General features: G+C 38.6%; 1 protein-coding gene across 1 annotated transcript in view; it reads right to left on the reverse strand.

The window, feature by feature from the left end:
* Window positions 1-11000: 11000 nt before the first annotated feature.
* brinp2 (bone morphogenetic protein/retinoic acid inducible neural-specific 2) overlaps window positions 11001-15600 on the reverse strand; it is a 278121-nt gene continuing 273521 nt past the window's right edge. Inside the window, exons 8-9 of the mRNA XM_085376930.1 lie at window positions 13146-13452; window positions 11001-11822 (exon numbers count right to left, since the gene is read on the reverse strand). Coding sequence (XP_085233056.1) covers window positions 11001-11822; window positions 13146-13452 — 1129 coding nt within the window. The remainder of the gene's footprint in view (window positions 11823-13145; window positions 13453-15600) is intronic.

Raw genomic sequence — 15600 nt, forward strand, 5'->3', positions numbered from 1 at the left:
GGAGGAACAGGGGTTTAAATGCACCAAGGAGACAGTCAGAGAGAACTCGGGACAACTGGAGGCCTTTAGGGATGCAGGGACTGACAGAGACGGGGAAGAAGTCTCATTGTGACAAGTAAAGTTTATCTTGCCTACTGGGGTCAGCGGGGGAGCTGGCCCCAGGGAGGGGTCACTTGCCCCTCCCTTCCTTCCCTCCCCATCTCCAGCTGCCCCCCTCAGACATCGGTGCGTTGGTGGTTCTTTGTGTCTGGGGGTGGGCGTCCGGGTACACACCGGCTCACTCCTTGGCGGCCGCTTATCGGGGCCTGGAGCCTGGGGCTCGCTCGGGCCACTTCGGAGGTGGGGTGCCCCCGGCCTCTCGGCCTGGGGCTCGGTCACTCAGGCACAGCTGGCTGCCGGTGGAGCTCACGGGCGCGTCACTGCAACCCCCCCTGGCTTCTGCTCCGCGGCTGCTGAGTGAGCCCTCATCTGGGACTCTCCTCAGCTCTTTCTGGGACAGTGGCGCGGCTGCCCCTCTGTTGGTCTTCCTTGGTCTCTTGTGTTCTGGGGGCCTCTGGATGTCTGGAGTTTTGATCTCCTCCATACCTGCTTCATGCCCTGGAGGACGGGGCTGTGCCCCCCCCCCCCCCACACACACACACACACACACCCTCTAGCAGATCATTACATGAAGGAACCTTTTAAAAAAAAAACAAGCGCGTCCATGCTCACAGGTGTACACACGGGTGATCACACCCACAAACTACACCCTTTTTGGCTCCTACCTCAAAGCACACTGTGTTCTGTTGATCTTATGAGCTGCACAATAATGTTTAATATTCAGTATTTACTGTCATATTCCCATATATCATTGTGATGTTGTTTATTCTAGTAGGGGAGACCGGGGATAGTTGTAACATTTTTGACATTTCTGTCTGTAAATTGGAGCTCGTTTAAGGTAGTGGATTCAAAATGTAATGCAAAGTATTTACATGTCTCGGCTACTAAATAGTGCAGCTATTTTCTCTGCAGCACAATTACCCATTGCATGTATGGCCTCAAACACAAAGAGTGAAATGTTACAATTAACCCCATAGTCTGGGTTAGTTGTAACATATCCTGGGGTGAAATGTAACACAATGAAATAAGGGTACTGACAAAATATTAACATGTAATCTTTGTTTATTCAACACATGAATGCACTTAGAGCCATTTATGTAGCTGTGTGTGTGTGTGACAGAATGCAGAAATCCAGCTTTTGAACATATTCCAACCCCCCAAAAAAGACAAATTATGGAATTTTCTGCAACTGAATATTTCATTAATTTCGATTGGTCTTCCTTGAGTTTGGCCTCATTGGCTCAGTGGGCATTATAACCTACAACTGTTGCACCAATTTTAAACATAACAATGAAGCTGAAAAAATGTAGTTGTTCACCAGCATCGCAATTCCATTACTTTTTATCATGGCTTACCTTGGTGTGGTTTGCAAAGTGCTTCAGAAAGATGAGGAAATCTGTTTCTTGCATCCATCCTGATTTATTTCCACTACCAGTACTTCCTACTGGTCCATCTCTGACACAGTGTGAGAATGTGTATGTGTGGGAACACAAACAGTGAAGTAATTTTGTTACCAATGGCATTAACCGCATATACAAAAGCGACTAGTGAACCTCTCTCTGCTGATGTCGTTGCCCCAACTTGTTTAATATAAGTTAAAGTAATAGTGTGGTAAGTTGTAACATCTGCATTATTGTTACAACTAACCCAGACTGTTGCTGTTACAACTGACCCAGACTCCTATAGCCATGAACTAGCTAACATTACAGCCAACGGCTAAAACACTAGCACTAAAGACCTACACAGAATATATTCCCATAGACATACAAATAACATCATTTAAATTTGATGAGTTTAACTGCAAAGCAGATAATGCTATTAGAAATTGAAATAAAGTAGAAAAACTTACTTTTTGGCATACAAATTACTTTTTTTCATGTTAAATTGTCTGTGTTTGACAAAATGTGCTGATTTTTCACATGTGATAGCAGAACTGAATTGGGCATGCACAGGATGAGTCACATCATTTGAAACTTAGCCCTGATTGGAGAAATTGGAAGTGTTACAACTGACCCACGTTACAACTATCCCCGGTCTCCCCTACTCTTGTTCTCTTCTGCTTGTTTTCTTTTTTCTTTCTCAACAGGTGATCCAGGTGATCGATATATGCATTTTTTTTTCTTTTTTGTTTTTTCCTGCTCTTACTTTGAATGCACTTCCTTATTCCACTACCAGGTCTCCTTATCTTTGTTCCTCTTTCCAGAGAATACACTTTTTTCCGTCACCACTTTTTGCTGTACTTTCCACCACTGTAAGTGCTTGCTCATAGGGGTTTGTTGTTCTCTATGTTGTTGTAGTGTCTTTCCCTGACAATATAAAGTGCCTTGAGGTGACAGTTGTTGTAATTTGGCTCTATATAAATAAAATTAAATGGAATTTAGTCACTCTGTATGATAGTATGCTTTAATACAAAAAATAATAGATACTACTCAAGTCTACAGTGTAGTTCAGTTACCTGCCAACAACCTGGGTGGATGGATGTTATAGCTAAGACGAAAGGTCACAGTGAAACTGTCCAAAGTCATGATGCATATTTATTAATTATTGGGTTTTTCAAATATATTAGCTGATATTTATGCAAGAAAATTTTGTCATTTTATCCTCACTTATTTGTCTGTATTTTTATTGTTTGCAGTATTTCCACTGTTAAAGATAGTTAAATTTTTATAGTTATCTTATATACATTGATATGGAGGCATGTGACACACGACACAGGAGCTCTAGTTTTACACTCCAACTTTATTCACCTCCAAACATGAACTGAGCATATTGCGCTCAAACACAGCAGAACCCTTCCTCCCAGCTTGGGTGTGAGTGGAGCCCTCTAGTGGGTCGCCACATTGACATTGTTAGGACTTGTCACTAGTTGAAAATTGCATGCTATGTACATGTAGATGAAAACCAAAATACTACTGCTAAAAATTTTGCATTACAAGTAAAGAAAAAAACTGTTTTTTATTGTTTACCGTGTTTCTTAAATAGAAAGAGATGTGTTCAGACATGTAATTTTGTCAGAGCTAACAAGCAATTTTTCATCGCAGTTTTTCTTCAAAATGCTGACAAAGAAGAAAAAAAACTCTTTCTGCAGCACCAGTGAATTTGTAATGTGACCTTGTCTGTTCTTGGTCGGAGGTAATAAATGTGTTTGCCTAGTGAGTCTTGGGAAGCAATATAGAGAATAAATTATTTTTTGGGATGTTTTTACAGGCTGTCATGTGAAACTGATGAGCTCTATGAAACTTGAATTTCAGATTTGTCAGCCATGATGTTGCTGTTGATACACTTACAATAAACCACTTTATGATAAGAACAACTGTCTCCCTGCCTGCCTCTCTCTCAGTCAAGGTCAAACAAGCTCCAACTTTGCATTTAAATGCCTTACCCTGTTAGCAAACATGACTCATTTCTCTGGATACATTTGTAATAATGTAATTTGAAAGTCATTTCAAAACTCAAATCTACACCATTATTGATGACTGTGTCAAATGACCTACAGGTACACAGGCATAAAGTCCACACACACACACACACACACACACACACTGGTCGATTTCACCAAATCTACCTCATTAATTCAAGCAGTCTGACTTTCTAAACATCATAAATCACAGCAGAACTAGGAGCCCAACTCTCCTCACCTTTTCATTCCCTCCCACTTTCTTTTAACCTTATCTTCTCTCCATCTCTCGCTCTATGTCATCTACTCCTTCCTCAGTCACTCTCTCATTTTCTCTTGCTTCCCCTCACTTCTTTGGGAGGTCCAGAAAGTTTGCAGTCTGCAGTCTAAATAGTGCTCTGATGGATTGGCTGTCTTCCACGGGCCTGAAGATTAGCCCAAGGGCAAACCCACTTCTGTTTCCTGGGTGCCTTGCTGAAGATGAATAACTGTTTATTAACCCAATGCAGAGTGAGTCCTTCCCCACATCATTATGGGGTAGAGGGGGAAAAATACAGACAGCTTGAGCTGGCCAGTGTAGCACTCCCTCACCTCATCTCTGTCACTCTCTCTTCTCTCTCTCCCCATTCCTCTCTTGCTTCCTCTTGCAGATAAACCAGCAGCCTGATGTAATGTGACAGTGTACGTTTGGTTCCTGTTTGCGCCCTGACAACTCAGGAAATTGGCTTTTCATCTTACAAAAAATACTGCCTCCCATATATTAGAAGACATTCATCTTATTATGAAGAGCTGATGGTAATTGGAAGTTTGTGCATCCATTATATTAAACATTTTGTGGTGAACATTTTGATGTTGCATGTAAAAATTTCACCAGGCTAAAGTCACAGCTTCAATGTCATTTAGGCAATTTACATGCAGTGTGAATTGTCCTCTTATTGTAGACCCAATTGAGGGAATTTGAAGAAAATAATTTCTAGAAGATCACTTAGGTCACCAGTAACGTAGTGGATACTGTCATGGGATATGTTTTGTTTTTGTGACATGCTAAATAAAATTGTATATCTTTTGACATTAGACATGCTAAATATGCTTCTTATTTATTTTCAAAGCTTTTCCATTTGAATGTTCATAATGGATGAAAACTATATCAAATGTTCACCCTCTAGATCATCATCAGTGATAACTCATACCCTAACACTATGTGTTGGAGACAAGCAAAAAGGAAAAACATGTGAGCAGTTTGATGCATTCGAGGTAGAATGCCATCCATCCACTGTTTGTTTGTTTGTTCTTTGTTTTTGGTTTTTTGAGTGCAAAGACCTGAGAGAGCAATTTTTTTAAAAGAACAAATGCTCTAATAACAGAATTAGGTAAGATGTAGACCTCAGAGGGTCTGAACCTAAGGCCTGCGATGCTTTGCAAGTTGCCTCATGGATGCACTGAGGTCAGTTTGATTGTGCAAGCATAATGAATACAACACAGAAAGTTGCTGTGAAGAAGAGAATATGAACCAGCCTTTATTTACCTCAAACCCAACAGCAAAGTTTCCATTTAACTTTTTACATTTTTAATACATATTCCAAACTACTGTTAGACTTATCTTAGAAACTTGGTGCGATGAGATAGTGTTGAAGCCATCTCTCTAGTCTCACGTGACATTACAGAAGAAAAGGGCACAATGTGACGGTATAATTATATAAATGCCAGTCAAATCGCAAATGGTGGAAATTATGATGAAAGTATGACATTTCTGTCACATTTCTTTGTTCGTGTAGTCTTTTGTAGAACCTCTGTCTGTCTGTCTTTTCCCTTCATTTCTACATATCTGTATTCATCTGCTTTTTTTTGTTTCTTTAATTGAACACTGTTCAAATTTGCCATCTCTGCCCAGCATAAAACTGTGGTGTATTATTTTTCTGAATTTCTAATTTTCTTTTCCTTCTAGCTGTATTATTCGAAACTTTAAAAATGTTTAATCTCTAGGACTATGTTCTCTTTTTCGTGTAATATTATCAAAAATGAGAAACCTTTTCTCTCAGAACGACGCTACACATTAGTTCATACATTTCTTACCTCTAGGCTGGACTGTTACAATTCTGTATTATCAGGTTGTCCTAGTTTCCTGGTACAAAGTACCGCAGTAGGAATGGGACTCCCTCTGGTCACACTTCATTGGCTTCCTGTTAAATCCAGAATTTAATGTGAAATCCTTCTCTCGTACACTCAAGTCCTAACTGATCAGAGCCTATCATCTCTTAAGACCGACAGTACCACGTTATCCTGATAGAGCACATCACTCTTAGGCTTTCAGGCTTATTTCCCAGAGTATTTACTTTTTAATTGTATAGTTTTTCAGTTCAGTTTTTTCAGCGTTTAGTCTTTTTTTAATTACTATAATATGGAGGGCATACGTTAGAGGCAAGATTTACAAAAATTAGTACAGGTATTACAATAAAAACACAGGCGTTTTCAAAAGCAGTTGACTCACCCTTTTGTAGACATCTAAAGTCCCAATAAGCACATCCATCAATGTCTCAACAGGAACGTGTAATGCAATTTTTACCAAAGTAATGCATATTAAAGCTAGGGATATTTCCTCTATTATTATTTAATTTTAGTTAGTTTTCCAAGTTTACAAAATCGTTTCAGTTCAATTTAACACTATACTAAAAAAATTAATAGTGAATATTTCAATGAGAAACTGAAATATTCAACTTTAATAATAATAATGATAATTCACCTTTAAGAACAAGATTTGGAGGCTCAATGGACTCTCTATTTCAGAGATACAAGTGAATCAAAACAATCAATCAAATTTCTTATAAACACCTAGAGTAAAGCAAACCTGAAGCTTTTCAGGCCATCTATGTTCTGTCATCAATGGATAGTAGCCCATTTTTTCTGACTGATTATCCTGGTTGTTGAACAGGAAACATGAAAATACCAATTATGAATTTAAGAATGTAGGACTATAAAGTTTTAAAAATGTTTTACCCTCCTTGTATTAGATTGTATTTTGTATTAGATGTCTAGTTCAGTCAGACCTCATCCCCTTAACCTTAACCCCACTACCAGCATTGCATTTTCCACTTCATACTTCACTTCAACATTTTCATAGTGAATCTCACCAATATGTGTTGGAAAAGCTGAAGACAGTCTTATCTGTATAATACTTTATTGCTAATATGTTACTTCTTAATCAACACAAAAAGGTCCTCAAAGCAATAAACCACTTTGTTATTACTTAAGCAAGCAATATGTCTATTAGACTCAATTTCTACTTTTGCAACAACAACAAACAAATCCTCAAGTGCCAAACTGCATTATATTTCTTCACGTCAATATATGGGCCGCACGTAGGGGCGATGTGAGTCGCAGGTGGCCCCCTGGCCGTGAGTTTGAGACCCCCGTCTTAAAGCCTGGAGGACCTTTAATTCCTTACTTCTAAAGTCACATAAACTGAAGTTATTGTTCTCAGCCTTAAAAATCTTTTAAAAACTTGGCGACAAACCACATACTTACTCTGGATGGCATTACCAGTCATTTTTGACCAACTTCCTAAAAAGCCTTCACTTGATCCAGCATGTTGCAGTGATGACAGGGACTAGAAATAAACCATATTTCTCCCAAATTATCTAAGCCTGGTTATGCTGGAGGTTTCTTCCTGTTAGAAAGTATGTTTTTTCTTCCCACTGTCACCAAGTGCTTCCTCATAGGGGATTATCTGATTGTTGGGGTTTTGTCTGTATTATTCTAAGGTCTTTACCTTATAATACAAAGTGCTTTAAGATGACTATTGTTGTGATTTACCAGTATATGAATAAAACTGAAATGAATTTAATCAATCTGGAATGGGTAAAAAGGACATTTTCAAATCATCTTGTAACCGGAAGGTTGCCCGTTCGATCCCCAGCTCTGTCTGTCTTGGTTGTTGTGTCCTTGGGCAAGACACTTCACCTACCGCCTACTGGTGTTGGCCAGAAGGGCCGATGGTGCGATATGGCAGCCTCGCTTCTGTCAGTCTGCCCCAGGGCAGCTGTGGCTACAACTGTAGCTGCCTCCACCAGTGTGTGAATGTGAGAGTGAATGAATAGTGGCATTGTACAGCGCTTTGAGGGCCCTGAAAAGCGCTATATAAATGCAATCCATTATTATTATTATTATTATTATTATTATTATTATTATTATTATTATTATAGAATCAAATGTACAGCCATCTATCCATAGCTTTGCTGACATTGGGTCATGCAACTGGACAATGATCCAAACACACCAACAAATCTTCAACATAATGGTTGAAAATTCATTGACAGTCTAATTTCTCTGCAATATTCCACTTACTCGTGTTTTCTTATATTTGCAATGAGTTTCCTAATCTTTAGCTGACAGATGTGGTTGCCATTGTCTTCCAGCTGTTTTTCTCACCCTCTCCATTCAACCTGTTTCATGAATCCAATGATAATTTCCTCTGTGCTTTTATTTTGTGGACACAGTGAGAACATTTATATTCACATATTAGTGAATAAGGGTCTGTGTTAGTAGTATGTTTTAAAATATTGAGTGCTTCCATTTAACTGTAGTTATAGTAGCATATTTGTTTGCATGAACTGTGGACAGTGACTGAAAGAACACCATCACCAAGTGAAATTACACTACCTGCAGACTCAATAGATATTTACTTTTGAAATAGCAACAATTTTGGAGAAAATACAGTAGAAATTCCTTCATCACTAGTTTTATAGCGTCACCCTGTAAAAATATAGTAATGTTCTAAATTAAATTAATTGAACCATACTAACAGAATGTTACTGTAAAATGCACATTTTTGTCTTTCACTCTTGTTTCTAACTTCCCATAAATGAGCCTCTGAGGCAGGGAGTTTAATGCAGTTAATCCTGTTCTTAAGGTTAACCTGTTAGATCAGATTAACCTGTTCTGTTTGGCTTTGACTGGCTTCTTTCCAGTTGCTGTAATTGGTTGTTACATGCAGGCAACAGCTGACTAAATATTTAAAAAGGGTATAAGACTTTAGTATAAGATTAGTGCACAAACTAGCAACAATAATTTTAAAGTCTAACAACATCACTTAGTTGCTGATAATTTACTTGGCTTTGAGACTGAGATAAAATACTGAAATATTTGACCTGTTACCACTTCTTCCTTTTGCCTCCCTGTAGATGCACAAGAATGCTCCTCTTCATTTGAAAAATTGATCCACAGAAAATGCATTACCTGCCTTTAACTTAGTTGGAAACTGCAGCATGGTGACCTAATTTATAAGTCCACCGTCAAAAGCTGCAAATATTATCGAACATGACTATGTTGAAAAGGTCTAAATGTTTATGCAAGGCTGGTTTCTAACCAGCATATCTGGCATAAAAACAGCTGCAAATTAGTCAAATGGTTTCAGTAAGGACATGAAAACAAAATAAATGACTGAATTTGTTTTGGTTTTTTTGATTAGTTTCCCATTTTTCCACGTTGATAATTCTGCCTGGCACCCATTAGGTGGACCGGAAACAGAAACAGTGTTTGCAATAGTGATAGTGTGACACATGTACTTAACAAGAAATTACTTAACAACAGATCTGTGTTGTCTGTGAAATAAATAAATGCAAATGTGAAAAACTGTGCTTACACTAGAACAATGAACAGCTAGTGGTGGTAAGATGAGACGGTCTTGCGTCACCCCCTCCCCTTACTACCACTATTACTGTAGCTCTGACCACATCCGCCATCATCATTGCACTTTTCCATGACACCATCTTCACAGCTAATCTTATCAATATGTCTTTGAATTGACCAAAGACAATGTTGTAACATGCAGGCAAAGAGGTAATATGGCAATAATGCTATATAACAGACGTAACAGTGAGGGTTAAAGTTTTGTAAACAAGGAAAAGGCTCTCAGATAGATAAATCACTTTGTTTTTACTTAAGCAAGCTGAGCACAGAAGAACTGTTGATAATGACATACAAGGTTTTCTAACTTTCAGTGAGAAATTAGTGAAGCAAAAGTAAAATCATATCAAGTATCATCCTGGTTAAGTTTGCAGTTTTCAAGTGTACCATCACCGCCCCGCAGAAACCTTGTAACTCCAGTTGCCGTGGTAACTGCAGCTCACATTGGACCCATATGTCAAAAAAAAAAAAAAGAAAAAGGTTTCATAGACCTGAGACTAACCGAACCACTGAAAACCTTTTAAAACCATAAATTCGAACATGTTCTATTATTTACTGAAAGTTTATCTCATTGGAGGATTTTGCAGAACAATTACATTATGCATGTACTGGTGTGCACTGTGAATGGTGATTCAAAAGTTTCACAACACCAAATCAAAACAAGTACCTGCAGAACGAGTGACTGGCATTTACATGGAAAAGCTACATTACCACGTACTCTGGAGAATGCGTCTGTTGTTCTGTCTTGGTAGAAATATTGAAATATAAAAAGCAATACAACCTTCGCAGGGAAACCAAACACAGAAACTAAATGTGCTTCTTACCTTAACATTGACTCTCCATATAAGGCATGAGTTTGTTTTGTTATAAACATTTTTTTGGTCTTTGAACTCAGTTATCTAAAAAGCAATGTGCACTTGTCCACAACCTGGGTTAGATGGAGCGTTATTTACAGCGCTATATCCGCAGACCTTTTTGTTACCACATCTGAAGGTTCCATTATGAATTATTTCAGCTCAAAAGTGAAAGAATAATAACTCAACATTTACGATATTTTGCCATTCAAATTGCCAATGTGTTACCTTCTTTTGGTACAGACAAGCCACCAAGGACAGAACATCACTAACAGGCTTCTCACTCAGATGTTAAGCATAGATACAAGTTTTCAAATGCCAGATAAAATGGAAGGTAGGGTTTAAAAAGAAATATTCAAAGACAGTGACAGGGTTCAATATTATCAAATTTTAAACTGTTAAGCATAACATAACAACTCATTCACCACATATATATAATTATCCCATTTTCCCTTCCCTCAAGATTGTTCTGTAGCCAAAGAAAATAGGGTTAGAAAAGGGAAATCCTCTTCCGCTAATTTTTGAAGACCTCTGAAGAGTTCCTCTTATAAGAAAACCGCGTTTGTCTTTGCAAGGCAGGTGTCTTATGTATGATCTTCTTTTTATTGTTCCAAATCACAAAAACTTGTCAGTGAAAGAAACCTTTTTAGCCTTGTCCAGTTATGCAGTTTGCAGGGCAGTAATAGCAAAAGTGAACCTCCGGGTGGGTTCAGTACAGCCTCCTAAACAGAGTCAAAGTATCCCTCGTTCTCCGAAAAGTCAAGGACATGATGCTGTTTGTCAAAGGTAAAACACCAGAAAACCAACTGAGAGTGACCATAAAAAGGCCAAGCATTCAACCTTCTTCAGAGTACGTTAATCCAGATGATTCGGGTCCAAAGGCCATCTCAGCAGAGTCGTCCCTGAAGTAGCAATTCCTCTTTCTACGAACAGCATCATTCCTGAACCTGGCGATTGTGCTAAACTAGCTAGCTACAGAGCTGGGCCAGCTCAGGTTCAGGTGAAGCATTGGGAAGCTTGGAATTGAAGATCTGCAGAGAGTCCTTGATTCGTGCCACCTCTCCGGCTGACAGCTTGAGGCGGTGGCGCAGGAGACAAGAAAACAGATCTAATGGCTGTGGTGCTGGTGGAGATAGCCGATTAATCCGGTCTCTCATCTCCAGTAACATCAGAAAGGCGGCATCCTGCGTACCCTGTGTGTAGGGGTAGTCCAACTGGAGAATCAGATCCTTGATGCCCTCAGGGTCAAAGTGCATGCTGTATCCGAACACCTTCAGCGTGTTGATCTTCATGTAGCCCAGGTTGGAGGTCTGATCATCCAAGTCCAATGGCTCATAGAAGAGAGTTTCATTCACTGTTGGATCATCCGTGACTATGCGGCTTCTCAGGTAGATGTGCACTGTTTCAAAAAAGGATTTCCACTTGCTGCCCAGAGACAGAGTCCAGTTGTAACACTGTGCAGTGGTGACGCTGTCCAGTCGAGTTCTCTCCCAGTTAGAGAAGTCAGGCTGGTTCACTGGCATGAACCAGCTCTCTGAGTGACTTCCCCCAAAAGGATTCACATAGACAGCAGGCACGGGTTCCAGTGTTGAATTTTTAGTTGAGCATATCTGAAAAGAAATGCCCATTAGCATGTGGATGAGGTTGGACTTGTTTTTGTTACTCTTGAGTGTTAGTAGCATCCTCTTCCTCCAGGCAGGATTGAACCAACTTCCCAGGCGGACATCATTGCTGATATAGATGGCATGGACCTCTATCCTGCTGTCCAGTCGCTGAAGCAGGTACTTTACCTGAAGAGGGATTAACAAACCGTGAGGCTGCAGTCAATGCAATAAGCAGATAGATAATTAATGCACTGGTTCTCAAACTGAGCTATTACCAAATTTTAAATTTCAACTACCACCTTTGCCAGAATTTATAAATCTCATCAAGAGCCACAATGGATGTTTTACAACTTTAGTTTACAAATGCTGAAAACCGTTGTAAAATGTCTGTGAAGGTTCTCAGTCATCCAGGTCATCGTAGTCTAAGGAGCTTGGAAAGAAAAGCGTCTGGACTTCTTTAAGTTTTCTTGAAGACGTTTCACCTCTCATCCGAGAAAGTCTGCCATCTATAATCCAGTTTTGAGATCCCTTCCTAGACGCCTTAACGCCCACTCACATCCTTTTCACACCATGGCTTGTGTGATTAGGCAGAGGATCAATAGGGGGTCCATGACCCTCTTGGGGACACTCCCATAGGGCTTAAAATTTGGGACTCTCCACCAATTGCTTTTAGAACTGAAGAAGCTTCTCAAATGAAACTTAAAGAAGTCCAGACGCTTTTCTTTCCAAGCTCCTTAGACCCCTTGTAAAACTTTTAATGATTTTTAAAGACATTTTAATAAAAAGCAAAAATTAGACATTCTGATTAGGCATTGGCATTATAAAATGTGATTATTTAACTATAATAAATACATAATAAATAAATTTGCTTAATATAAGTTATTTTTATTATAGTCAAAAGCAATAAAAGGGAACTATTGTAAAGAAAAAATGTAAAGGCATACCATTTACTAGAGATCACCTATTTGCTTCCACATCTTTGCTAGCCATTGCTATTGAGGTTCAGCAAATTAAGAGGATCATTTTCATATTTATCAAGTTTTTTGTCAAAGCCAAAGGAAGACACTCAAGTAGGTCTAAAGAGCCACAATTTGAAGGCTTGTGAACTAGGATTAGAGTTAAGGCAGAGGTTCAACAGTGACAACTTAGACCTCTTGAGGGCTAGAAAATAACTGCTGTGGTGATTTATTAAAAAAGCATAGTATGAGTTTTTGCTCCTGGGCTTGCTGAATGAAGGGACTCTTTGCGCTGTAGGTACTTCAGAGTCAGCTTTCTATTTTGAAACCCCCTCTCAATCCCTGTTTAATACTGTATTCCTTTTTGAACAAAAAAACTGTACATGACTAATATTTGTACTGTTATGTAAATCTTGTATGTTCAGTATAAAGATTCAACACAAAAACAATTTAACAATTGATGGCATGTGAGCCCTTTGAGGCACTGTTTGTTTAATTTGTCCCAAAGAGCTTTGAGAACCAGTGGAATACATAATTAAGGAGCTTTGAGAACCTCGGCATCAGGCATGTCCAAGTCAAAGTTCAGGTAATGATCTAGCGATGCAGCAATGCTAGGTCGACAGGAACCAAGATGGAGGATGTTGCCGTGATGACAGGCTCCACAACGGGTGGCGTTGTCAGAGGCGCAGAGGGTGCAGGAGGTGGTGGAAGTCCCTACAACACAGGGGATGACTCCTTGGCAGTTTGGCTGCTCCACGGGGCAGCTACAGCTCATCACCTCCTCAGAGAAGGAGCCCAGCATTCCATGCTCATTGCAGTAGAGCAGAGACTGAGCCCTGGTCAGCCAAAACCCAACAGGCCTGCAGTGGGCAAAGAGAAGATACACTAATGCAGTTATCTATACATCACAGCAACATCTTTGGTAAATACTGAAGTAATGTTGTGGTCATTGTGTCCTATAATAACACCTTTCACACAGACTGGGGTAGATCTGTGGAATGAAACCAACAACAACAGTTAAAAACAGTTACCCCCCCCCCCCCCCCCCCTCCCTCCCAGAAAGACTTAAAATACATAAGACAATCATGTAAATTTTTGGGACTCAACCTTTCAGTGTTGACTCACTTAAAGGTCATTCCTTCCTAAACCATTGTGGCTCTTCTGCTTGACTACCTCTGATTTGCTGAACAATTTTATAATTTTTTGGGCTATACATATAATGATTCCTTTTAAAATTTTCATTTCACATGCAAAACAATTTTCAAGCTATATTTTTTTGTAAAATGATATGTCGACCAATTCCAAGCATGTATTTTTTGCACTTTCAAATCCAAGGCAAAGTCCAAACATGGAGATGCATGCATCTCAAAAATGATTAAAGATAAAAGCCTGACACTTTCTCTGGCCTTTCTTACATAAAAATGAATTACAATCTGTCCCCAGTGTATTGGATATATTGGATAAGAATATTAAAACACAACAAAAATAATAATCATAAAGCCACCCTGCAAAGTCCCAAATTTGACCACACACTAATAAAAAAAATTGGGGTTGGAGTTTTGGGTTAGGGTCTTGTAAAGGATTAGCAACAGCGCTGTGTGAGCTCAGCAACTTGCCCTTGCAAAAAATCAGTATTTGTTATATTAAATTATAAATTTGCAGGGAGACTGCAAGTCACAATAAGTTTAGTTGCACTATGGTTCAGATCCACAGTTTCCTCTAGTGTCGACCTGACCCACTCTAGAAAGCCAACCTGAGTCCTAAGCATTTAGGGCAGTTTACTAGAGGTTTCCACATTTAACACTGAAATTACTGGCTAATTCAGGTGATGTTTTCCCCATCTTGAATTTAGTGTGTTGTTTGTGTTCATTGTCATCTATTAATGTGTGTATTTTTTCCATGTAGTGAGTATTAGAGAATTTTAGTTAATAATGTGAGTGCTAACATTTTAGTTAGTTACATTTTAGTTCAGTGCTTCAGCTGTTTATTTGTTCAATAAACACAGCTGTTTATTTTGGTCACTAACCTTTACAGACTATTTTCTCCTCGAGTCTATTTTAAAACTCTTCTAATAGGCCATTAGAAGGCACTTTATTACAGTTTACCGAGCTTTGCTACTCAGAAGCTATTTTTAAACAAAAAACAGAGCTATATTGTAACAGTTATTTGGAAACATTATCTACAATGAGTTTAGCTTTCAGTGCTCAGGATCAATAATAAATCTAATTTTTAAAACATGCTCAAAAGTTTTTCTTACCTTGAACCAAAATAAAGTTTAAAAACATCTTGCCCTGCAAGTTTTACTTTACAATACTGTTGTTGTTAAATTCTACCATGGGTAACAGACATATACAGAGATTTTTTTCTTAGAAGCTAAATAGTGTGTAATGTATCTTCAAACATTCAAATTCTCAAAGCCTTCTGTAATGTCCTTGTATGTGGTCTTCTTATTTACTGTTACTTTATAACAGTAGTTAAAAAATAAAATAAATGGAAAAAAAAAACACGAAAGAATTGAAGGCGAGCGGGTAAGAGACAGACCTACAAGATAAAGTCCGTAAACTGGAGAAAACTGAGAAAAGATGTGTACACCTGGAACAGAAGCTGGAAACCACAATCAAACAGATAGAAGCACCTAGCATCAGTCATCCAAATGTAACTGTCATTGAGTATCAGGGTGTTCTCCAAGTTAAAGAGGTAAAGTGAAAAAAGCAAAGTATTGATTTAACCCTGGACAATTCTGGCAAATTAGCAAGAATAGAACAGTGTCCCAATGTATAGTAATAATAATAATAATAATAATAATAATAATAATAATAATAATAAAATCAAGCAAATACAGGTGAAATCTACTGTAGAACTAAATCTATTGACTCGATGTCAAGAGAAGTAAAAAACCAATGGACAGTGTTGGTTAATAGTACATCAGTGGCAATATCTTTGTTTTGTTGTAGCTCTAAATAGTCATGCCCTTTGCTCACACTTTTTGGATTTCAACAAGTGAAAAA

The sequence above is a fragment of the Diplotaxodon limnothrissa genome, linkage group LG18, assembly GCF_057381915.1.
Source record: "Diplotaxodon limnothrissa isolate DT_005_m linkage group LG18, D_limnothrissa_male_GT1.1, whole genome shotgun sequence".
NCBI classification, from domain to species: Eukaryota; Metazoa; Chordata; class Actinopteri; order Cichliformes; family Cichlidae; genus Diplotaxodon; species Diplotaxodon limnothrissa.